The following is a 22,178-nucleotide window of genomic DNA, read 5'->3' as shown; positions in this document are numbered from 1 at the left end:
CGCCAAGCTCGATCCGCAAGACGGCATCGAATGCTTGCTGTATTGCTCGCTTGCTTCCCTGCTCATTGCTGCCGCACCTTCGGTCTTCAATATACGCCAACAATGGCCCACGGAGCACTCACTACGCCTCGTCTTCTGCTCACTGCTTCCTTTGAACAAATACCCCGACGGCACTCTGGACTGCTTTGCTCTGCTCTGCTCACGGCAGTCGGGACTGCTCCTTCGTATTTCGTCTCCCCATTGTCAGACTTGTAGCCGTGGTGTAATACTCCCCCTAGTTCTTTCTGTTCTGCGATAGTCTTCTTCGATAGCTGGCCTTGGCTTGGACTTTTGTTTCCGGTAATAGTACAGATACTCTTCGATAATCGTTGGACCAGACGTGATGTGGGTTCAACCTTTCGTTGAGGGGGGTATCGCGGCTGGGTCCACTTTTGGCGTTTCTGCCGCCGTGCAGCGTGCGGAATGGGCGCTCCTTCCTGATTTCCTGCCGCTACCAAACCTACGCCCTCCATACTGCTCACCGCCTTCTCGTCCAAAAGAGCATGGAGCGGACCTTGTCTGCTCCTCTTCGTCGAGTCAGCGAGACACTGCACACTACTTTCCATCCTTCCTCAAGACTCGCAGAGGTCTCGAGCAGCAGTGGCAGCGGCAGCGGGAGTAGCGGCAGCACAGAACGCTCTCATAGCGGAAGCAGAAGCCCCCGAGCTTCTCCCGATGCTTCTCATCCGTCAGACACAAGGCTACGAAGATCTCCAGCTTCGCACGAACCAGAGCAAGTAGATGAGTCTCTGAATAAAGGAGGGGCAGAGGACGAGGAGATGTCTGGTCCTGCGGGATCTACCCAGGGCGCTCTGCAGCGGTCTGCGCTCATGGCAGAGACGGGCTCATCGGAAGGCCGGCCGTGGGCAGGGAATGAAGCCTTGCTAGATGCAACGGCGGCAGTGAAGAAGCGACCAAGACTGGACGAGGCAGCAATGGTGAGTAAGAGGAGATGAGACAGTAGCGGCGCTGCAGAAATATCCGGCTAACACCTTCGGCCATCGTGTCCAATGCTCTGCGATGCGCTACCAGCAAGCAGAGGATGCCCGCCTGAGCACACTCAGGGCAGAGGCGGAGAGTGATCTTGACTCGCCCAGTACGAGCCGACAGACTAGTCCTTCTGCCCACTCCTCCACCACGGCAGCTGAACAAGGATATGGCGGGGCCAAACGGAGGGCAGGAGATGATAGACAGACCCTTCCCAGAAATATAGATCGGTGAGCACAGGAGGACAAGCTCACGGACAAAAGTAGTCCAGACGTCTGACCAAACTACGCTTTCTCTTCAAACAGAGTCTACTTTGGAGACTACGACATCAAGACGTGGTATCACAGCCCATACCCTCTGGAAGATGATCACGGCAGCTCCTCTCTCTCCACAACAGTCACGAACGGCAATGCTCGGGCGTCTTCGTCTTCGTCTTACAAGCATCGCGGCCGTCAGAATGGCACTGCGTCCAAGTCAGCCGCATCGCCTGCTATCGGTCCGCTCGAGACCGGCTCTCATCTGACTCCCCCTCCGTCGGAAGGAGCCCAGCAGAAGCCCAAATTTCCGGCATTATGGATCTGCGAAGGTTGCCTCAAGTACATGCGTACCTATGCCGGCTGGTATGCACACAAGAAGGACTGTCAGCACACCCATCCCCCGGGGCGGAAAGTCTATCAGAGAGGGTCTCATACCATCTGGGAGGTGGACGGGGCGAAGGAGAAGCTCTACGCCCAGAATCTGAGCCTCTTTGGGAAGCTCTTCATTGATCACAAGACGATCTACTTTGACGTCGAGCCGTTCCTCTTCTACGTTGTCACGGATAGCACAGCTAACTTCGACTACGTCTTGGGCTTCTTTTCCAAGGAGAAACTGAGCTATGATGAGTACAACCTCGCTTGCATTATCACCTTTCCGCCCTTCCAGAAGAAGGGCTTTGGGACCCTGATGATCGAGCTGAGCTATTATCTCTCTGCCAAGGCGGCCATCGTGGGTACTCCGGAACGGCCTCTGTCCGAGCTAGGCTTCAAGGGCTACGTCTCCTTCTGGTCCGCCGTAGTGCTACGAGCCCTGGCTCTGGCCTTCAACGAGGAGGATGGGTCGGTGAATAGTAAGCTCCTTGCCAATGCCGCCGCCTCGCCAACCAAAGCAGCAGCAGCGGCCTCCTCCCCTTCAGCAAACCTGAGTCCGATGGTATCCAAGGCGCAGCAGCGGGCCGTGGTCCACGTCCGATCCATTCTACTTGGTCTGTCAGACGGACCACGACCCGACCTGATAGGGACAGACCTCCTCAATGCCAAGGACAGCGACCTGACCGAGGAAGAGAGGGTGGAGCTCAAGAAGGCGAAGAGAGCCAATCTCGGCTTCGGAAAAGACCTCCCGCCCGCGTTGGCTAGCAAGTTCCTTGCTGCATTTGGCAGCCCACCCAAAAGAGGGGCAGCGGCACGGGGAGTCGATGGGCAGGGCGAGGGCGAAAACGAGGCAGGAGAAGGTGAAGCAAACAAGGAGCAAAGCAAGGAAGGTCTCCCTGCTCCGCCGCCTCTGCGGACTGGTCCGGACCGCCGTGCCCGCCACTCTACGCCTTCACTTGCAAAGACTGCCAACGTTGCGGACGCCCCTCCTCACCCGGCTCTTCAACTCGACAAGCCTTCCAGCTCGCCGTTTGCTCTCTGCACGACGCTGGAACGGATTGCCCAGGCGACCAATCTGAGGGTTGAGGACACGGCATTTGCACTGTCTGAGTTGGGCCTGCTGAAGATGAGGTTGGCAAAAGTGCCCAAAGGAGTGTATGAGGGTGGCGATGAGAAACCCGAGGGAGCAGAAGTTGCAGAAGGCAGCTCGACTATGAATGCAGGCGTGGGAGGAGAAGCAGCAGGTGCGAGCTCAACTGCTAGCACGTCAACAGGGCCGGGTCCAGTCATCCTCATCACTCAGGAAGCAGTCAAGGAGGCAGTCCTGCGGCGGAAGATCAAGAGACCTGTGCTGGACACCTCGTACGTCTTTGTCTAGTCTAATGTCGATGCGTACTCCACTTGCAGCCCCTTCTACCGTTCTTCCGCAGAAGACTCGGCAATCTAAATCCCGGTCAGGCACAGGGCACTTTTGTTGTGACGGTTGCGGACAAGGGGTAGAACAAGGGCGAAGTAGGAAGGGAAAAGTTGGAAACAGGGACAGGAGGATTCATGTCACATATCTACACCCACACATGTCATTGTTGTCAGCTTCCTACAAGATATCACAGCTCACGCAGGATCTCCTAGAACACTCTGATATGCCTCCCAAAACGATGAGGACCAATGTGAGAAATTGTTGAGTCATGAGTGATGCCAGATCAGAGGTGAGACTGAAGTCCCTCATGTCTGCTCCTGTAGGCTGAAGAAGAGGGCACGGTATTCAAGGTTCGTTGGGGTGAAGAGCAGGACGTGAGTATTGCCATCATTAGAGAGCGCTGATCCGACTCGCTCTGATGAAGAAGCGGTCTCATTCTCCCTTCCCCTTCATTGACGCCCACGCTAAGCAGCAGATGTTGGTGAGAGTTGTAGTACGAATGAATTATGAGGTGAAGACATCTGACCGTCTTCCACCTTCCCTCTCACTTGCTCCACACCCAGATACAAGAGATGCTACAGTGGATGTACGACAATCGCGCAGCCATCCGTCTTCTACCCGGGCCACAGTGAGTACTTTCCCGGTTGCAGGCCTCTCCTTCGTTGTCCCAACCACTGATACCTGATCGATCTCCGATCGCTTTCTTCACTCCCTGTCTTGCCTTTCTTTTCAAAGGCAATGGCACCAAGCCAACGACTGCTCCCCTAAAGTCTTCTTCCAATCTGTGATCAACAGAAAGGTCATTGCTGAGCTGAAGAAGCTTGCCAAGCAACGTGGCGTTAGCATCGATGAGAGCGGGACGAAGACTAGAGCCTCCCCTACGAAGATCAAATCTGGAAAGAGGGAGAGAGGAGATGATGATGATGGGAAGGCAGGGAAAAGGAAAGGAGGTCCAAGTCGAGGCAAGAAGGGTGCCGGGATGGAGTAAAGCCCAGACGTGTGGCCATAGAGAACAAAAAGCGTAGGATTCTCTGAAACAGTCGATTGAGCTCGTGTAGCTTGTCGCTGAATCGGACACCCAGAACGAATGGAACGGCCGAATTGAGCTTTCGCCGGGTCCTGACAATTCAACAGTCACATCGCCAGGCACAGCAGTCGAGCGCAGCTAGCTCGTTGAACCTCCTCACACAGACAAAAGACGAGATTGCGGGAGAATGTCGACGAGCACAGAGGACGATTTGGTTCCAAAGTCTGTGTTGTGCATACGCCGACGCCACGGTATCTACTAACGAACGAAGGTGTGGCTTGGAGGCCAAATTGGCGGATAGTCCACTCTAGACGATGAACCGCCTGCGGGCGGCCACTTGATCAGACTCAGCATGGTTACCAGTCAAGCTTTTGCTATCAGGAGCGCCGTTGTCCAAGGCGGCAGGAGCACTTTCGCTGGGATACGTCCGAGGTTGCGTAGGTGGGGTCTGGTATTGTGGTGAGTGGTCCTGAAGAGAAGGTGCTTGCGTCTTGCTGCGTTCCTCCTCCTCGAGCCTTTGGGTATATTGGAGGAACGCCGCTTCATATTCGTCTTGTTCCTTTGCTGCTTCGCCTGCTCCCACTGTGGGCGTCTCGCTGACTTTGTCCCCAGCGCCTGCCCCGACTGATGCCCTCAAGGCCGCGCCAGCTTCGACTAAGCTCGTCTTCATCTTTCCCCAGGTGCCTTTGCCGAAGAGGGCCTCGGACCATGTGACATTGTTCCCGTCAGCTCCAGATGAGAGGTTAGGGATGTGCTGCGGAGAGATACCAAGCCGTTGCGGATCGAGACCCACTGCGAGGCATTTCCGAGCAAGAGACTCTTCTTCCGCTGCGTTGCGCTCTTGTGGAGCAGCCGGTGTCGGGCTCTTGCTGCGCCAAAGCCACGAAGACCATGATGAGGATCTCCCAGTAGCAGGAGCTAGAGGCGTGAGCTTTCGCAGCTCATCCTGCAAGAGATTGATCTGGACAAGGTGCCGACGCTGATCCTCTCCCAATTGTCTTGCGAGGGTGGCTCGATTGAAGGCGAGGGAGGTGAGGACGGTGAGGAGTAAGAATGGGCCGATTGCAGGATGTAGCCGTGGACGATGAATGGAGGAAGACGACGAAGCTGATGCCATGACGGGCCGGGGGTATTCCTTGCCAGCGTGTGACCTTGTATGATGGTGATGCCCTGCGTGGGCTTGATCTTCCCGGTATCGTCGAGCCGAGGATATTTCTCCGGCGGTAGTCTGCTGCACGGGGCGCAGGGATCAGGTGGGGGCGTGGTTCCGATCCTGGAATTGCGGCCGCGCGTTGTCGCTCCGCCTGGCGCCTTGGACCAGCTCAGCCCACGGGCGTCAGTCGGGCCAAGGCGGGCGTGGATGATCTCACTCGACTGACTGCTCTTCTTCGGCCCGTACCTCGTCGCTCCTCACCTCGCCTCACCTCACCTCACCGCGACCACGACTGCCATACCGACTCCTCCTTCGCTTGGACCGGACCCTCGCATCAGCACAGTCGCCTTCATCCACCCAGCGGCTCCTCGTCCTCCTCTTTCGCTCGCTGCCCTTCGCGCCAGGTCCTCCAGCTGCATCCTCTCTTCCGGCGGAGGGGGAGCGTCGCTGTAGCTCAGTAGTGCGGCATCCTCTTTCGCTTCAGGGACACATCGCCGTCCACCTCTTGCGGAGCCTTTGATCTGATCTGCTCACTCGAGGCAGAACGCTGGTGTCGCGAAACACATCACACCTTCCCTCAAGCAATATACCAGGAGCATCAGTGTGAACACAACCTTGCTCTTCTCATCGCCTTGACTCATTCGCTTTGTACGAGTACACGGTGAGGACCACGCGCTGGCTGTTACCTTTGCATGGTGTCATTCACTCACTGACACCACGACTGCCCTTTTCCCTCCTCGCCCTCTTCTCAAGTTTAGATCTGAAGACTCTTCCGCTCTGCTTCTGTCATTGTTGGTCTCTCCACATACTCGGCTCTACCTCAAAGGTCACTCCCCACCTACCTCATACATCAGTAAGCCATTCAGCCATCCCAACGTAGGCATCTCCTTGCCTGTAACGTTTCCGAGACGACTGAACAAAGGATTCAACAAGGAAAGGGTGGTATTGCTCGACCTGCTGGCTTCTCGACTCTACTACGTCAGCAGCGTCAGAAAGAAGGAGATCAAAAGGGCAGACAGCAGCAGCAGCAGCCTCCCCAGTCACAGAGGACCCCTGCTCCTGCGCAACCGCACGTCTCTCTTCCCAGTGACGAACCCTCAATCCAGACGGTCAAAGTACAAGTCAATTTCCTCCTTGCATCAGTCAGTGAAGAGAATTTATTGGATACCTGGCAAGAATTACAAAGTGTGAGTGCGATATGGCATTAGGCGCGAGCCTATCATCGAGTCCCTCGCTAACCCTGCATTCTCTCTATCAGCACTGCAAAGCATTCGGTCCAGCTGTCGAGCTCGAAGTCATCAGGAATCTTCTGCGGATCGTCTCAGGAAACTCATCTTTACAATCTAACAATACCACCCTCCACCGCCGCCTCATCCACTTTCTGCTCAAAGCAGGGTCACAATCTACCGAGACTGCATCGCGATTTAAACAGGCCATCGATACAAGCAGCGACTCTACCTCGCAAGGTCTCTCTCTTCAGGACCTAATCTCGCTTCTCCAGCAGGCAGGCCTCGACCAATTCGAGAGCCTCGTCTACTTCTTCGCCTTCTGCCGCCAAGACGCAGGTTCTGAGCGAAGCAACAGGCTCGCCGCTGATTGGGCGGCAGTAATGATGAATGGGCCGAATGGGCCGCACACTACCCCTCCGCCAGAGGGGGGCTCGGGAGTGCTAGGCGCGGCCTTGAACGCTCTCCGGCAACCGCCTGGCTTAAGCGGTAGCTCCATCAATCCTGGTCAGCTCAGCTTGTTCTTGCAGCAGCTGCTTGCGGATGGCGATGGCAACGAAGCTCCCGTCTTGGGCCGATCACAGAGAAGAGCGCTCGTGGCGACGGCGGTAGAGCGCGTGGGACCTGAAGGCTTCTCGAGAGCGTTCGTAGATGCGTTGGGTAACCTGAGGTGAGTAGATCGAATGATTTTAGAAAGGAAGGGACTACAATCTGACTCTGTCACGTCGCACTCAATTGTCACAGGATCAACAAGAGTCTTCCAGCTTTCCTGGCTGATTTGGGACCGAACGCCCTGCCCTCTGCAGAGGTCGTCCGTGCACTGTTCGCAAGGTTTGGCGTCACCGACTCTTCTCCGCCTGACGAGCGTTCGGTAGCTCACCTATTCGCCGGACTTTTACTTGTTCCGCAAGACGACCTTGGGTCGGAAGGTGTGACAAATTGGACCGCTCTTGTGCGTGGTCTATCGACCCTTCGCCAGCCCATCTCATGGCCCAGGGCGGTGAGATCGATGGACGATCTCGAGGGCTTCAAGCTTCCCCCAGGCACTCGTATGGAAGGTCTGGCAGCGGCACTACTTGCAGCTCCACACGAGGCTTCCACCTCACCAGCCGTCGCCGGACTGTGGGGACCGTGGACGCACAAGAGTCTACAAACCAGCATCCTCGCTGGCCTGCTGGCCCTTGACGCCGATACATTCTCCTTCTCAGCCCTGCCAGGACGACGTATCGTGACCTCCCAAGACGTTGCGCAAGCCAGTGCCACAGTCAGACAGCTGGCTGCAGCGGCAGAAGGCAGTACGTGGAACTCTCTTGACCTGACCGAGACTCTCATCCTGCTCTCATCTGAAGAGCAGCCCGAAATTCGACACGGCGTGACTCAGCTCCTGGAGCGTTTCGTCAAGGAGAGCCCAGAACTCCTCCTCATAAGTCTTTTACAGATCCCCGAGCCTTGGACCGGCATTCACGTAGAACTCGCTCAGCGACTTCTCGGCATGTTCTTTGCCAGCGCTCCTGGTCACCAGCTCGTCTTCTACATTGCCTATCAGACCAACCGCAACTTCATCTTGCAAGCTCTGGTTAGAAGCTACCTCGCAAACCCAGGTCACATCACTCGGATCGTGGATATTGCTCAGGATCTGAAGGCGCTACCGGAATTGCTCGAAGTACGTGCTGAACCCCAGAAGCCATTCGCCTTCGCTTTGGAAGTCGCAGCTCTGGCCTCGAGACGCGAAGTGCTTAATGCCGACTTGTGGATCGATCGGATGATTCTGGAACACCGCGCCACGTTCATGAGGGCCACATTAGACTTCTTGGGAGAGAAGTTGAGGGAAGAGTTGGCCTTGCAGGAGCAAGACCCGTCCCAGCAACAGCCCCAAAATTTCGTTGCTCCCTCCGTTCAGGTGGTCGCTACTTTCCTCCGCAGGATGCGGTCTCATGGAGAAAGTATGTCCGCTGAAGACATCGAAGCGTTCAAGATGGTCCGCAATCTGGCTCTACAGCTGCACCCTCGCCTGCTGCCCATTCGTACATCTAGCAGCCAGGAGCCTCTCATGGAGGTGGCTCAGTTCGCGCCAGAGATGCACGATGAGTGCGACGAGACCTTTGGAAGGATGTACAAGCAAGATTTGAGCGTAGAGGACGTAGTCAGGATCTTGCAGCAGCTGAAGGCTTCGGAGGCACCCAGGGACAATGAGCTCTTCGCTTGCATGGTGCACACGCTCTTCGATGAGCAGAGGTGGATCAGAAGCTATCCTCCTACCGAGCTCAAGCTCACTGCACATCTCTTCGGTGATCTTATTCAGCACTCACTGATCGACTATGTGCCCCTGGGCATTGCCATTCGAGGCTGTCTAGATGCGCTCAGGAGTCCCCCGGGGTCCCCGATGTTCGAGTTCGGTCTCGAGTCGCTGACCCGCTTCCAGAGCAGACTGCAGGAGTGGCCACAGCTTGCGCAAGCTTTGCAGGCCCTGCCTCCCAATCAGGAAATCGCTGCAGTGCTCGAACGCGCTGCTCAGAGCGAGGTCGGCCAAAGAGCGATCGAGTCGGGCACTCTTGTGACGAACAAAGTGGCCGGAGCGGAAGAAGCGGAAACAGCTCGGCAACACTTCACTGCGATTAAGCCTGGTCCAATCCCTGACGGCGGTAGCGAGGAACAGACTGAGCCAAATGAGGCAGTCTCGGACAAGGTGCTGTTTGCAATCAACAATCTGTCCCCCTCCAATTTGGACAGCAAGTTGGCCGAGATCAAAGGTGTCCTCACGCCAAGCATCTACGCCTGGTTCGCCCACTACCTCACCCTAGAGCGATGCCAGCTTGAACCAAATTTCCATGGTCTTTACCTTCGCTTTCTAGAGGCAGTAGCGGATGCCAATCTAGATGCCCATGTTCTTCGCGAGACACTTGCGCTCTCGCAGCGACTCATCAACTCAGAAGCTGCATTTACCACTCTTCATTCCCGAAAGGCTTTGCAGAATGTTGGGTCTTGGCTTGGTCTCATTACTCTTGCACGTGACAAGCCTATTCGATTCAAGAATTTCGATTTCAAGACTTTACTCCTCGAAGGGTACGACTCTGGCAGACTCATCGTTGCCGTTCCCTTTGTCGCCAAGGTGCTAGAGCAATGCGCCAAGTCGCGAGTGTTCAAGCTGCCTAATCCATGGCTCAATGCAGTGCTCCGAGTGCTTGCAGAGCTTTACCAACTTCCGGAGCTCAAGCTCAACTTGCGCTTCGAGATCGAAGTTCTCTGCAAGAGCTTGGGAGTCGACCTCAAAGATATCCAGCCCTCTTCCATCATCCGCTCGCGTGAGCTGATGCCGCCCCAAGCAGCGCACGGCCCAGGAGTCCAGCAGCAGCAACAGGCCATTGCAGGAGTCCCTACTGGCGAGATGGAGCGACTTGGGCTGGCAAACATCGCGGCGCAGTCTGTTCAAGACCAGCAGCGCCGCAGCGGCTCTGGCCCTGGCCAGCTTCCCGGAGCACCTCAGCAGCAACAAGCCGGGTCCCAGCCTGGAGCCGGCATCGCCCCTGGAGTACCACCCTCGGCAGTGTCTGCTGCAGCTGCCAATGCATATGCAGAGTCTCTGGCGAACATGCTGCAGAACTTACCTCACTATGTTCAGATCAACCCTCAGCTCACTTTATTCCAGAACAGCCAGTACAAGCGCTTCGTCCATGCTGCCATCGACCGAGCCATTCGCGAGATTATCGCTCCCGTTGTAGAGCGCTCGGTCACAATTGCCTCTATCTCCACGCGTGAGCTGGTGACCAAGGACTTTGCCATGGAAGGCGATGAGCTCAAGATGAGGGAGGCAGCGCACCAGATGGCTGCCAATCTCGCGGGCAGCCTGGCCCTGGTCACCTGCAAAGAGCCTTTGAGGATGAGCATGGTCAACCACGCCAAAGCCCTGTTCCTTCAGGGTGGCTTCAACGAGCAGACTTTGCCTGAGCAGGCCTTGGCTGGTATCATGCAGGATAACCTCGAGCTTGCTTGCTCCGTCATCGAGAAGGCAGCCATGGACAAGGCCATGCCAGAGGTCGACGAGGGTCTCGCTCCTGCCTATGGGGCACGGCGTGACCACCGGCAACGCAGTCGTGGCTTTTTCTGGGACGCCGGAGCTCTTACCCTTTCTCAGTATGTCTCCAGCCTCCCTGATGGCCTACGTCTCCAGCCAGAAGGTCTACAGTCTCAGCAGCTTCGCGTCTACCAGGACTTTGGCAACTTCACCCGCACGCACACACCAGGAGATCCTGAGGAAGAACGAGCCCCTACTGGAAACCTCGCTGGCGCGCCCACATCGGTCGCTGCCCTGTCACTTGGACCTGCTCACGAATATGCAATCGATGGCAGCCAAGGTGTGATGCTGACTGCGCAACAGAGCATGGAGAAGTTCGGCCAATGCGTTTTAGAGATCGAGCGTCTGCTCTCCCAGGCCGGACCGGACGAGTCGATCACAAGTCTACCCCAGGGCCATGAACTGAGGGACGTTGTTCGACAGGTTCCTGTCATCGCTTCGCAATCAGGCAACCGTGACGAGGCTGCTATGGCCTTCTCTCAAAAGGTAGTCCAGCTCCTGTTCAAGAGCCAGACGGCCTTGGCTCGAGACGTCTACGTCATCCTCCTCGAGAGGTTGTGCGAAGTCTCGTTGAAGGTCGCTCGGGAGGTCACAGACTGGCTGGTATATGCTGAAGACGAGCGCAAGTTCAATGTGCCTGTCTCTGTCAGCCTGATTCGCGCTGGTCTGATGAACATTACTCAGACCGATGTGCAGCTGGCCAAGTTTATCGTGAGGGACTGGAAGCCGTCGATGATCGACTTTGCCGCCAAACTGGCCCTGGAGTGTCTGCGGGAGCCTGCAGTCGCCACTCGCGGCCAGCTGGCGAATGTCACAGAAGCGCTCGACAGGGCGGTCCAGCAAGACAAAGCCACCCCTGCTGCCACGCAGTTCATCGAGGAGCTCAAGGGTGGTGGTCTCAGTAAGAGCAAAGCTGACCTTGCCAACAGTGGTCTGAGGGAGCAGCTCGCCTTCTGCTTTGCCGAGTGGGTACGCCTGTACCAGCACTCGCCCAATGCCGAGAAGTCCTTCATCGACTTTGTGACCCAGCTGCAGTCGCAGGGCATCCTTAAGGGCGAGGAGATCTCTTCGATGTTCTTCCGAGTGTGTACCGAAGTCGGTGTCGACAGCTACATCAAGCAGAAGGCTGCAGGTGGCTCCCTGGCGACTGGTATCTTCTCACCTGTTGATGCCTTCTCCAAGATGATTGTACTCATGATCAAGTACCATGCAGATCCCTCTGGAGCTAATCACGAGCAAGCCAAGGTTCACTATCTGACCAAAATCTTATCTATCGTGGTCTTGGTGCTGGCCCAGTCTCACGAGGAGCTCGGTCCTCACTTCCAGCAGAAGCCCTTCTTCCGCTTGTTCTCGACGTTGCTTCACGACTTGCAGTCAGTCGAGGGCAGCTTGCAGACGACGTACTTCCAGACTCTTCTGGCCATCAGCAACACCCTTAATACGCTTCAGCCATCATTCTTCCCCTCATTCACCTTCTCGTGGATGAGCCTGATGTCCCACAGGCTGTTCATGTCTAAGCTGCTGTCCAACCGTCAGCACGGGTGGCCGGCCTTCCATCGTCTCTTCTGCTCCCTGCTCCGTTTCCTCGCTCCCTTCTTGCGAAACGCTGAGCTGCAAGAGACGTCAAGGAGCTTGTACCGAGGTACGCTGCGTATCTTCCTGGTACTCTTGCATGACTTCCCCGAGTTCCTGGCAGCATACCACCACAGCCTGTGCGATCTGGTGCCCGAGTCGTGCATCCAGATGAGGAACCTCGTCCTCAGCGCTTTCCCTCGCGATCGTAGGTTGCCTGACCCCTTTGCTCAAAATCTCAAGATGGATCAATTGCCAGAGATTCAGAATGCTCCACTACTGCTTTCCGATTACTCGGCTGCTCTGTCCCAAGGTGGGCAAGGCTTCAAGCAGGCCTTGGAGGCTTTCCTGCAGACGAGGCCGTCCGGATCCCCCTTCCTAGGCTCTCTCAAGACGGCGCTCCTGCTGCCAGGCGCGGCTGAGGTGGAACAGCCTTCGTTTGAGCCGAGGTACAACATCCCTCTGATCAATTCTCTGGTCATGACGTCGGCCGTGTCAAGCCTTGAAAAGGCAAGCAACCTTCTCACCGGCTCGGAAGCAGACGCCACGCTGGACATCCTCCAAGCATGCATGAAGGATCTCGACCCAGAGGGACGTTTCTACATCCTGACTGCCTGTGCCAACCAGCTACGATTCCCCAGCAGTCACTCTGCTTACTTTAGCTACGCCATCCTCTTCCTCCTGGCCAAGACGGACAGCGAGGAAGTCAAGGGCCAGATTCTGAGGGTGCTCCTGGAGAGGGTCATCGTCAATCGTCCTCACCCATGGGGAGTCCTCTGCACCACCTTTGAGATGCTCAGGAACCGACGATATGTCCTCCCTGCCGGCATCCCAATGGAGATTGAGAGACTTCTCGATCACATTCGGGCTGGTCTTGGAAACAGCAGCAATGGCGGTGCCGCACTTCAGGGAGGTGAGGCAGGTGCCGATGGTGCAGCTGCTTCACCAGCTGGACAGCAGCCGCAGACGCCTGGAGTGGCCCAGCAGTAGCGAGGCTGATAAGGTGTTGTGGGCAGATGCAGCGGAAAGTGGATCAGGATCGGCGGGAGACGAGTCCCAGGCTAGATGCAAGTACCTCCTCTGTGAAGCGGAACAGAGAGGGATGGAAGAGAGAGGCTCGTTGATTACGGGAAAGATCATGGCAAAAGGAGGGACGGGAAATGTAACTACGAACGAACGCTTTCGAAATTCTGTTTTCCTCACTCACTCACTCTCTATCTCGTTATCAGTCAGTCAGTCAGTCAGTCAGTCAGTCAGTCAGTCAGTACCATCAGTCCCTCATCCATCCAATTCCCGACTCTAGTCCTGGTCCCACGTCATATCTAGAAGCTTTACCTTTTTGCGTAAAAACCAGACTGCACCTAGCCAGTGCTTCCCCATCTTTCCTTTCCTTTTCTTTCTTGCTTCTATTCCTTTCCCTCGTCTTGTTCTTTCTTTCTTTCATCTCTCTTCTTCTCCTCTGTTCCTTTTTACATTCTCACTTCTCTTCTTTCGATCAAATCGCAACGTAATGTCCAATGTCCAATGTCCAATGTCCAATGCTCTTAGGACTTTAGACCTCAAGACTTGTGTGTGCACCTCTAGTCTAGTCTACTCTTGTAGACTACGCGCACCCACCCACGTCCCCTCTCTGTTCTTACACCTACAATTGAGTTATGAGAAGAGGGGCGTCTGTGTAGACTACGTCTCAGTGCCATGCATCCGAAAGAGGTGCGAGGAAGAAAGGGGGAGAGAGGCAGGCAAGCAGACGGCAGACGGGCAGACGCGGACGAGGGACAGTATACGACAATGTACGGAGGACGAGGCAGTTTGGACCAAGAAGATGAATCAATTGGTGAGCTACAGGTGAGAAAGAGGAGAGACAGGGCTGCTGCTCGTTGTTTCCCCGGCCTGTCCCACTCTGCAAGGATAGACTAGCTGTAGCCTCCGTCTGCTGCCCGGCACCCAATTTCCCCAAGGACCCAAGTCCCGTCACGCACTAGCACTAGAGCGACCCCTTAGGCAGTCCAGACCCTAGCGATGAGCTCAGAGAGACCGACATCGTCTATGGGAGCGGCAGTGGGAGAGCGGGTAGATTAGTGGTCAGATCTCGTCATTAGAGAGAAGGCAGCTTGATTGAGAGCAATCATGACTCACTTGTTTGGAGCTCTGAGTCGTCGCAAAGGGGAATACATAAGAGAAATGGTGTAAACGGTCAGTATATGCGCTTGGTGCACCTCCAGCTACTGTCTGCCTGCCATCCTGATGCGGTGCGATGCTTCGCCTACGCTACTCACCGTACAAGCCGTACAGAGTACCAACGCTAGCTGCCCTGAGTGCCCAAGGAGCAATCTTACCCATGATGGCTATTGAAAGAGATGATAGTAAGGCAGGAGTGTGTGCGAGGAAAGAAAAGGTCAGTTGCAGCTTCTTCTACTACCTCGTCTTGGTCCACGGCAGAGCCGAGGTACTCACGGAACTTGCGCTCGTGCAGGTAATCTTGGAGAGCACAGTCGAAGCCTACGAGACCAGGGGTGGAGAGGTGTGGAAATTTTAGTTGAGTATGAGCGACCATCCCTTGAGACATGAAGATATGTAATGGCAGCGACAAGGGCTGACATCGCAGCGAACCCCCCATTTCTGCCGGCACTAGCTTCAATTGTACCCCTCCCTGCAATGCTTCAATTGCAATGCCCACTCTTCATCGCACCCTGCCATCTTTCTTCCATGCCTTCTGCTGCCTAGCGATCTGTTCTCTCCCTCTGCCCTCTCACTCACCCATGTGGCTATGAATCACCAATGTCAATCCAAGCGAAGCGTCCACCAATCCACTAGCTCCATGCTTGGCAACTGCTGCTGCCGTAATGGGCAACAGGGCAACGCTGATAGCCCTTTCGAACATCCAATGATAATGACCATGGGAAGGAGAAGGAGGTGGGAAAGTGGTAGGCTCATTAACTGTTCCTTGAATATAGGACTTGGAAGCCGTTGCGGCAGGGTGGGAAGCGGGGAGAGAGCGGGAAGTGCTAAAGGCGCGACGCAGTAGGTGGGGCTGCAAGTGCGAGGCAGAGCCGGAGGAGGAGGAGGCAGAGGAGGTCGAGGCGAACCTCATAGGGAGGAGAGAAGCAGTACGGAGGGAGGCCATGGTGTGTTAGCGCGGGAGTGTGGGTGTGTATGCGTAGGAGAGGAGAGAGGTGATGGTGAATGGTTGGTAGCTCGTCCCTGCGATTGATCAGCAGCAGCAGCAGCGCCGTGCTTCCCCGGCTTGGAGCGACGACGGCGGCTGGAGACGGGCGGCAGCCGGGTGGGTGGGTGGGTGGCTCGTGGCTGCCTCGCCTCGCTTCAGACGCGCGCGCATCCTTGCCGACCCGGAATTCACTTGCTCCCGTTCCTATCCGCTCGCCCAGCACTCGCAGACGCAGAGGAAGCGTAGTCTACCCATGGTGGGAAGGTGGGATGTCACATGAGGGAGACAAGCGAGGAGTGGACCCTTTTTGGACGCCATCACTCTGGAAGACTGTTCTAGACTATTTACACGATACCTCCTTCTGCCTCGCGCTGACCAGCAGCGACAGCGGCAGCAGCAGTTCCATCAGTCCCCTCCTTCGGCCTGCCCGAATCTCCCTGACCTCTGCTCGCCGTCGTCGTCGTCGTCGTCATCTCTCCGATACCCAGCGCTCCCCCAACCCAATCAAAGGCACCAGTCAGCATCTTCATCGGATCTGTACTCGCAGGCCGTCCGTCTTCCTTCCTCGCTTGAGCCTGACCTTGGGCTTGAGGAGGCAAGATGAGATGGAAGAGCTTCATCCCCTCGGGCGTAAAGAGGCCCAGGGATGAATGCGCCACATAGATGGAGCCCCAGATGAAGCTCCACCACCAGATATCGACTTGCGTCGTCCACTGAAATGGCCTAGGGGTGAAAGCTGTTGAGGGGTCCATCTTGGGAAAGAGCGAGGAGAGATCTTGCTCCCGCAGCCAGGCAATGACGCTCTCTACATTCTCCGCCCCGGGGCCCGTGGAGCAGAGGATCTCCATCTCTGGCAGAAGGCCTTCGAAGAGCTTGTTGAGGGGAGTAAGAGGTAGCCTGTCACGAAGAAGAGACGCATGAAGGCGGAAGAATTGTCAGTGGCTGCCCCAAAGCACAGCTCACCGTCGTAGTAAAAGGTACTCACCCATCAACCCAGCTCTTTACCCACTCCTCACTGGGGACAAAGCCATTCTTACCAACTCTGCTAGCAGCTTCGAACAGCTCACCGTCATCCAGTCGATTCACCCACTCATCAGCACCATCGTCTTTTCTGCCCTCAGGTTGCTCCTTGCCAGCGCCGCCAGACTCTTGAGCTTCAACCGGTGCTTCGTCTCCTTCAGTCTGAGCAGACGACAATGGTTCTGCGGCAGAGATCCTCCTCGCCTTGCCTAGCGCTTTCGCGCTCGGAACTGCGGGGGCTCCTTCCTCCTCGGCTTCCTGCGCTGCTGGGGATGTCGCCGTGTCTCGCGCTGCCAATAGAGCTTTCTCCTCTTCGGCCGACTTCGAAGCTCCAGAGGGCTGAGCAGCCGATTCGCTCAAGCCCGGGGTGGCTTCCCCAGCCGGAGTGGTCGGAGCTGACGATGCACCACCTATGCGGGCCAATCCGGCTTTCCTCCTGATCTCCGCGATTCCCTTTCTCAGAGTAAAGCTCTCCAGCCTCTTCACCTCCTTGCTCTTACTCAGAAGAGCGTACACCATGTTTCTATTAGAGTCCGCTTGGTACAACAAGATAGAATTGATAGCCTCCAACAGGAAGTAGAGGGATCTCGGGTGTCCTTCGTCTGCTAGGAGAAAAGCAGCATTGGACACCTGCGCCAGAAGGAGAGAGAGTCTCGTCGACGATGGAATCGTCAACGCCACGAAGAAGGGCGCGCAGTTGGCCAAAGTGATCAAGATGACAGGATGAACACCAAGTCCGTTCGAGCCCAAACCTCTGTTGGTTAATAGCGAGTAGCTCGCCGCGATCAGGATATCGGCCGCAGAGCTCGCACCGTTGGCCAAGGAGGCGAACTTAGCCGGCAGGTTGCACTTGCTGGCTGAGTTGGGGGCAGATATATGCTTTGCGAAGCCCGTGTGAGCAGACACGTCCTGCAAGATGAACAGTGAAAGGCGTACCAGGCCGTGCAGAGGCACAGAGTCCTTTCCCAGCAGGGCCTGGCTGAGCAGTATGCTGAGCAGCAAAGGCGCACGAACAGGGTCGTCGAGGACATGGGACTTGAACTTGGGATTGCTGCGTAGGATATGCCAGGGAAGAGATAGCACTTCCGGCGAACGGCTGTAGACCCCTCTTTGCGAGGAAGAGTTCTGACTTGACGATGCTGACGGAGCCAAGGGTAACGAGATCAGCGAAGTCGCTGCCGGGCGGAGGAGAGCGAACAGAGAGGATGAAATCATGCCAAGATCGGCGACTCGGTGGATCTTCGAAAGCCAGTGCGCAAATTGATTGCCTGAAGTAGCTGAAGTGGACTCGACTGAGACTGTCGATTGCGACCTGTCCAAGCTCGGTCGAGCTGCTGATGCAATGGGCGTAGGCAGACCAGCGGGAGACCACCCTAGCAGTACTGTAAGGATCTGCAGAGCTAGGGCTCTCATTGCCTCTCGGCCTTCCGTCTCCGGCTGTGCTGCGAAGCCGGGCAAAGACCATGCCGCGCCTTGGTCAGGACTGCAAGCAGTGTTGAGCAGAGAGCAAAGTAGCGGCAGAGTGACTGTCCGGCTGAGCGAGGTACACGTAAATTGCAATGCTCGGTCTTCGAATCCCTGTTGGGCGGCTGGCGGTACGTACACCGACTTGGAGAGCATGACGAGTAAGAGCCGAAGAAATTCCACCCGATGAGCTATATGCTCTTTTGACGTTCCAGGAAGATCAACTGAGGACCCAACACCCTTTTCCCAGATGGCGAAATGGACCCTCGAGTCGTCAGGCGAGCCAGTGTCATCGTCTTCGGGTAATTGAGGGAGGGAGAAGCCGGGAAAGAACAGATAGTCTATGCATAGGGCAATAATCCGCTCGGCCAAGGCAGGACCGGACACAACGAGCGAGGCTGTCGCTGCTACGGCTTCGTCTAGCTTCTGTATCGGCTTGGTGGCTTCGGATGGGGAGGCACTGGGATCATCCTCGTCTTCGATCACAAATTGCTCATCCTCTGACTGACTTCCTTCCTCTGCCTGCGTGGTTCCGCTATCCGTATGCTGAGCACTGGCACTGGAAGAAGACGCTCTAGACCATAGGACGCGCTCCTCCAAGGGCGTTGTCAACTCTTCCTTGTCCACTTGACGATCGCTCTGCGGCGCCGCCTCCATAAGCACCGGTATGAGCCTTGCAAGCAGCCGAGCACAATTGAGAGCCTCTCGCGTCCGATCTCTAGGCTGAGAACTGCTCCCTGGCTTCTGCGACCCCCCTCCGAAGGCACCGGCAAAGGGCGAGAGGGGAGCTGCTACCCATTGACCAAATGCCAGAAGGTCCTGTCCGGCAGACCGGCCCGCCGTCTCCTTTGCGAAGAGCTCATCCCTCTTGAGACTGTCCAAATGAGCTACCAGTAGCTCCACGAGCGTCTTGAAATTCTCCGGCTGCCGATCCCTGATGTCTCGCGCATCTCGGATGGAGAACGTGTCGAAGGCGTGGGTGGGAGATGTGAAGTGGCAGAGGAGCGTCGAGTAGAAGCGATGGTCTGATGCTGGGACTGGTTCGGTATAGAGGCGGGCGAGTCCTCCCCGCTTGTCGGCCTTGTAAGCGAGCGAGTCGGTCGATGGCGCCGAGAAGACGGAGAACATCGCTGTCGACGACGAGCAAGGCCGAAGGGTGCGTAGTAGAAGTGGTGAAGTGTAGCAATACCGGGTGACGTGGAAAGAGGAGGAACAGGGAGGACGCCAAGCGTCTGCACTCATCTTGGCTCGGCAATTCATGTGGCCGTGCACGGCACCAGGAATTCCCGACTGCTCCTTTCCGCATCTCCAGACTCCCAATACTCCTCGATATGTTGAGGTCCATCTACAAGGGACCACAGAAGCCCTCGTTGTCGTCAGGCTCCTCTTCTCTTCGTCATCAAGTTGTAGAGGGTAGAGAGATGAATGAAGAGGAGGAAGAGGAGGAGGAGGAGGAGGAGGAGGCGGACTCGCTGGGCTCTCTCCCCTCCACCTCCTCCAGCAGACCAAGCATGGCTCCTCCCAAGCTCGTACCCCGAAAGACGAACAAGGGCAAGGAGAACAGTATAGACTATACACCGATCTCCGCAGCCGACTGCTTTGAAGACGCTTTCCAGGTTGAGCTACAAGGGCAAGGTAACTGGAGGGTCTACCTCACACCGCCAAAGCCTATTGGACCTTCAGGCACCCGAGCACCCGCACTGTCACCCAAGCAAGGCAAGACGAGTGCTACTCTCCCCAAAGCTACGACTGCAGCGACCGCCTCGGATCCAACACTTGCATCCCTTGAGCTGCCCGACGTATCTTCAGACGAAGAGGAAGAATCTCAACCTTCCAAAACCCCGACTCGCGACCCGGGCACTCTCTTCTTCTTCCACCACGGCGCAGGCTTCTCAGCCCTCTCCTTTGCCCTCGCAGCCCGCGAGGTCACTCGTCTCACCGGCGGTGAAGCTGGTGTCATGGCATTAGACTGCAGGGGTCACGGAAGGACTTCACACCCTGCATCGATTCCTCTGCCGCTCGACATGTCTTTGGAAAGACTCACACAGGATGGAGTGGAGGTGCTGCACGCCCTTTACCCCGAGCCGGGGCAGATGCCTACGCTGGTTCTGGTGGGTCACTCCATGGGGGGATCGATCGTCACCTCTCTCTGCGCGGCTTTACAATCGCTGCCCACGCCGGTCAAAGTGGCAGGGGTGGCCGTTCTGGACGTGGTAGAAGGGACAGCCATGGACGCACTGGAGGGGATGAAGGGCATCGTCCTCTCCCATCCAAAGGGCTTTGATAGTGTGGCAGCGGGAGTGAAGTGGCATATGGACAGTGGCAGTATACACAATCTGGATAGCGCGAGGAGAAGCGTGCCGAGTCTACTAGTACCAAACCCGAGCTACAGTGAGAGCACCACCTCAACCCAGCCCATCGAAGACGAAGCCATCGAGGAGCTCGCCGAAGAGGACGATGCCACTGTCCCTCACCAGTCAGCAGCGGACGACAGCAGCTCATACCCCTTCATCTGGCGCGCCGACCTCCTAGCAACACAGCAACACTGGCGTGGGTGGTTTGAAGGGCTCAGCAAGAGGTTTCTCGGCGCTAGGACGGCCAGATTGCTGTTGCTTGCGGGGACCGACAGGCTGGACAAGGAGCTCATGGTTGGGCAGATGCAGGGGAAATATCAACTCACCGTGTTTCCAGACGTCGGTCATTGTCTACAGGAGGACGCTCCGGAGAAGACGGCCAAGCTGCTGGTAGACTTCTGGCGCCGAAATGAAGTCACGCCGGGTAAATTGGGCATCGGGCTCAAGAGAGTGGGAGACGCTTGATGGATGGCTGGCCAGGGGAATTCTGTAGTGTGTAATGATGTAGATTGAGGTGACACTGCAAGCTCCTCCTCACTTGTCGCCCTTCTTGGCCTTGGTACCCTCCTTGTCTTTCGACTTGTCCTTCTCGCCCTTGTCCTTCTCCTCCTCTCCCTCCTTGTCCTTCTTCTCCTCTGACCCTCCTCCCGTCTCCTCTGCATTCGTCTTCCTGTTGTCCACTAGAGCATGCAGCGCCACGACTCCGCGGATGAGAGAGCTGAGGTAGACGACGAGCGATTGGTCGTTCTGAGCGTGGCTCATCGATCTCTTGAGGTCCTCGCTCTCCAGGTCCGGTAGCAGATTGAAGCAGTCTTGCAGCTTATACACGATCTGGTGGTTCAGCGGTAGCTTCCCTGCTGTCACATCGTCCAGGTAGTGTGCAATCTCGTCTAGCCTCGAGTGTAGTCCCTTGAGAGCTGCGACCTGGTTGCCTACTCGCTCAGACAGAGTACCGACCTGTGTTGTATCCCTGATATCACGCAAGAGGTGCTCGACTCCAATCTCTTCTGCCTCCTCTGCCTCGATCGACGAAGGTACCCTAGTGAAGGTCTTCTCCGCCGCTGTTCCGTCGTCTTTAATCTCTTCCACTGCAATGTAAGCATCAGTGGGGATGCCCGTGTCCCTGGAGCGGGGATCGACAATGACCATGACCGGCTTGGGGATGAATTGCTTCATTACCTCGTTGATCTCGAGATCCGACGAGCGCAGACGAGGTCCTGTGTGATACCATCCTACGATCTTTTCTCGAGCTGAGTGAGGAACAGATTCCGGGAGTCAGCCGGCTAGCCTTTCACCCCCCTCTCATAGCCCCCTCTGAGCGTCCCACTCACCATTGACCTTCTTGAACATTCCCGTCATGAACTCGATGTAGTCATGATCCAGAAACCATGTCTTTCCATCTCTCTCATCCTCCTCGAAGGGTACTGCAAAAGAATTGGCTACATTGATCTGTGTTCCCTCATCTTGGCCTAACAGCACCCCTACCACTCTCTTGCGTGGGCCTGAAGGTGAGCGCGAGGCGTGATCTGTGACGGAGAGGAGGACAAGTGGGTGAACGATGACTTGTGTAGAGGCCAGAGTGAGCGTCTGTCATCCCAGAGCAAAAGGGAAGGGGTCAGACGAGTCAGCGCGGGGGCGAGAGCGACACTACCAATGAGAGGTGCTGACTTACCTCTGCTGTGGTGGTCGGCATAGCTGTCTAGACCTCAGGTCAACTAAGGCGGGGAATGACGAATGGATGAACTCCTCAGCGAGTCTTGGTACAGGGTATGATGCTGAGCGCGGGGAGTTGCTAGCGCCGGTCGACGTTGGAGCTGTTGGATCTGGCTTCTTGATGATCGTCCTTGTCTCAGAAGGAGTGGTACGCACTGACACTCACTGACTTGTCGTCGTCGCCCACTGCTCCACTCGACGCGCGGCTCCGCGCCTGGTCTGCACTTGGACTCTCCGCCCAGCCACGAGGCAGATGCAGCCAGGGCCAGTGTCAATCCTCCGAGAGTAGATTTTCTTCCTCGACGACTTCTTCTCCACCACTCACACCCAATTCGATCA

General features: G+C 56.3%; 8 protein-coding genes across 8 annotated transcripts; 4 read left to right on the top strand and 4 right to left on the bottom strand.

Annotated features, from left to right (window-relative positions):
* The first annotated feature begins 492 nt into the window (after positions 1-492).
* Positions 493-3,320, top strand: BCV69DRAFT_282942 (acyl-CoA N-acyltransferase). The gene is made up of 3 exons (XM_025492531.1): positions 493-977; positions 1,072-1,256; positions 1,332-3,320. Exons 1-3 carry the CDS (start codon positions 975-977, stop codon positions 3,031-3,033), a joined length of 1,890 nt encoding a protein of 629 aa, XP_025347881.1. The 5' UTR covers positions 493-974; the 3' UTR covers positions 3,034-3,320.
* On the top strand, positions 3,142-4,162 carry BCV69DRAFT_197416 (hypothetical protein). Its single transcript, XM_025489651.1, has 5 exons — positions 3,142-3,322; positions 3,396-3,446; positions 3,545-3,553; positions 3,636-3,700; positions 3,808-4,162. Exons 1-5 carry the CDS (start codon positions 3,230-3,232, stop codon positions 4,058-4,060), a joined length of 471 nt encoding a protein of 156 aa, XP_025347880.1. The 5' UTR covers positions 3,142-3,229; the 3' UTR covers positions 4,061-4,162.
* Positions 4,163-5,297, bottom strand: BCV69DRAFT_197417 (hypothetical protein). Its single transcript, XM_025489652.1, has one exon. It carries the CDS (start codon positions 5,214-5,216, stop codon positions 4,407-4,409), a length of 810 nt encoding a protein of 269 aa, XP_025347879.1. The 5' UTR covers positions 5,217-5,297; the 3' UTR covers positions 4,163-4,406.
* Positions 5,298-6,864: 1,567 nt separating this feature from the next.
* On the top strand, positions 6,865-13,112 carry BCV69DRAFT_248968 (Not1-domain-containing protein; the record flags this gene model as incomplete). The annotated part of the gene is made up of 2 exons (XM_025490318.1): positions 6,865-7,148; positions 7,223-13,112. 2 exons carry the CDS (start codon positions 6,865-6,867, stop codon positions 13,110-13,112), a joined length of 6,174 nt encoding a protein of 2,057 aa, XP_025347878.1.
* A 783-nt stretch (positions 13,113-13,895) lies between these two features.
* On the bottom strand, positions 13,896-15,277 carry BCV69DRAFT_282938 (mitochondrial inner membrane protein). Its single transcript, XM_025492530.1, has 5 exons — positions 14,880-15,277; positions 14,577-14,621; positions 14,399-14,467; positions 14,259-14,270; positions 13,896-14,166 (listed from the first exon to the last, which is right to left on the bottom strand). The coding sequence occupies exons 1-5, from the start codon at positions 15,244-15,246 to the stop codon at positions 14,120-14,122; spliced, it is 540 nt and encodes a 179-aa protein (XP_025347877.1). The 5' UTR covers positions 15,247-15,277; the 3' UTR covers positions 13,896-14,119.
* Positions 15,278-15,530: 253 nt separating this feature from the next.
* Positions 15,531-18,970, bottom strand: BCV69DRAFT_282937 (hypothetical protein). The gene is made up of 2 exons (XM_025492529.1): positions 16,274-18,970; positions 15,531-16,185 (listed from the first exon to the last, which is right to left on the bottom strand). The coding sequence occupies exons 1-2, from the start codon at positions 18,898-18,900 to the stop codon at positions 15,633-15,635; spliced, it is 3,180 nt and encodes a 1,059-aa protein (XP_025347876.1). The 5' UTR covers positions 18,901-18,970; the 3' UTR covers positions 15,531-15,632.
* Positions 18,971-19,216: 246 nt separating this feature from the next.
* Positions 19,217-20,591, top strand: BCV69DRAFT_270383 (protein phosphatase methylesterase; the record flags this gene model as incomplete). Its single annotated transcript, XM_025490923.1, has 1 exon — positions 19,217-20,591. Exon 1 carries the CDS (start codon positions 19,284-19,286, stop codon positions 20,589-20,591), a length of 1,308 nt encoding a protein of 435 aa, XP_025347875.1. The 5' UTR covers positions 19,217-19,283.
* Positions 20,447-21,973, bottom strand: BCV69DRAFT_282935 (Mov34-domain-containing protein). The gene is made up of 3 exons (XM_025492528.1): positions 21,799-21,973; positions 21,458-21,713; positions 20,447-21,376 (listed from the first exon to the last, which is right to left on the bottom strand). The coding sequence occupies exons 1-3, from the start codon at positions 21,817-21,819 to the stop codon at positions 20,661-20,663; spliced, it is 993 nt and encodes a 330-aa protein (XP_025347874.1). The 5' UTR covers positions 21,820-21,973; the 3' UTR covers positions 20,447-20,660.
* Positions 21,974-22,178: the final 205 nt, after the last annotated feature.

The sequence above is a fragment of the Pseudomicrostroma glucosiphilum genome (genome assembly GCF_003144135.1).
Source record: "Pseudomicrostroma glucosiphilum strain MCA 4718 unplaced genomic scaffold BCV69scaffold_7, whole genome shotgun sequence".
NCBI lineage: Eukaryota > Fungi > Basidiomycota > Exobasidiomycetes > Microstromatales > Microstromataceae > Microstroma > Microstroma glucosiphilum.
This window is presented reverse-complemented; position numbering and strand designations above follow the sequence as displayed.

What these genes read in the sequence shown, in the direction of transcription:
- BCV69DRAFT_282942 (XM_025492531.1), top strand. An exon ending in CTTCCCAGAAATATAGATCG is followed by an intron (nt 1,257 to 1,331) that starts GTGAGCACAGGA and finishes CTCTTCAAACAG; the next exon opens with AGTCTACTTTGGAGACTACG.
- BCV69DRAFT_282938 (XM_025492530.1), bottom strand. Translation starts at nt 15,246, where the DNA reads ATGGCCTCCCTCCGTACTGCTTCTCTCCTCCCTATGAGGTTCGCCTCG. An exon ending in GGTGATTCATAGCCACATGG is followed by an intron (nt 14,622 to 14,879) that starts GTGAGTGAGAGG and finishes CTGGTCTCGTAG; the next exon opens with GCTTCGACTGTGCTCTCCAA. An exon ending in CCTGCACGAGCGCAAGTTCC is followed by an intron (nt 14,468 to 14,576) that starts GTGAGTACCTCG and finishes CTCTTTCAATAG; the next exon opens with CCATCATGGGTAAGATTGCT.
- BCV69DRAFT_197417 (XM_025489652.1), bottom strand. Translation starts at nt 5,216, where the DNA reads ATGGCATCAGCTTCGTCGTCTTCCTCCATTCATCGTCCACGGCTACAT.
- BCV69DRAFT_197416 (XM_025489651.1), top strand. Translation starts at nt 3,230, where the DNA reads ATGTCATTGTTGTCAGCTTCCTACAAGATATCACAGCTCACGCAGGAT. An exon ending in CCAAAACGATGAGGACCAAT is followed by an intron (nt 3,323 to 3,395) that starts GTGAGAAATTGT and finishes CTGCTCCTGTAG; the next exon opens with GCTGAAGAAGAGGGCACGGT. An exon ending in CGTCTTCTACCCGGGCCACA is followed by an intron (nt 3,701 to 3,807) that starts GTGAGTACTTTC and finishes TTCTTTTCAAAG; the next exon opens with GCAATGGCACCAAGCCAACG.
- BCV69DRAFT_282937 (XM_025492529.1), bottom strand. Translation starts at nt 18,900, where the DNA reads ATGTTCTCCGTCTTCTCGGCGCCATCGACCGACTCGCTCGCTTACAAG. An exon ending in GTAAAGAGCTGGGTTGATGG is followed by an intron (nt 16,186 to 16,273) that starts GTGAGTACCTTT and finishes TCTTCGTGACAG; the next exon opens with GCTACCTCTTACTCCCCTCA.
- BCV69DRAFT_282935 (XM_025492528.1), bottom strand. Translation starts at nt 21,819, where the DNA reads ATGCCGACCACCACAGCAGAG. An exon ending in TGCCGACCACCACAGCAGAG is followed by an intron (nt 21,714 to 21,798) that starts GTAAGTCAGCAC and finishes CTGGGATGACAG; the next exon opens with ACGCTCACTCTGGCCTCTAC. An exon ending in AATGTTCAAGAAGGTCAATG is followed by an intron (nt 21,377 to 21,457) that starts GTGAGTGGGACG and finishes TTCCTCACTCAG; the next exon opens with CTCGAGAAAAGATCGTAGGA.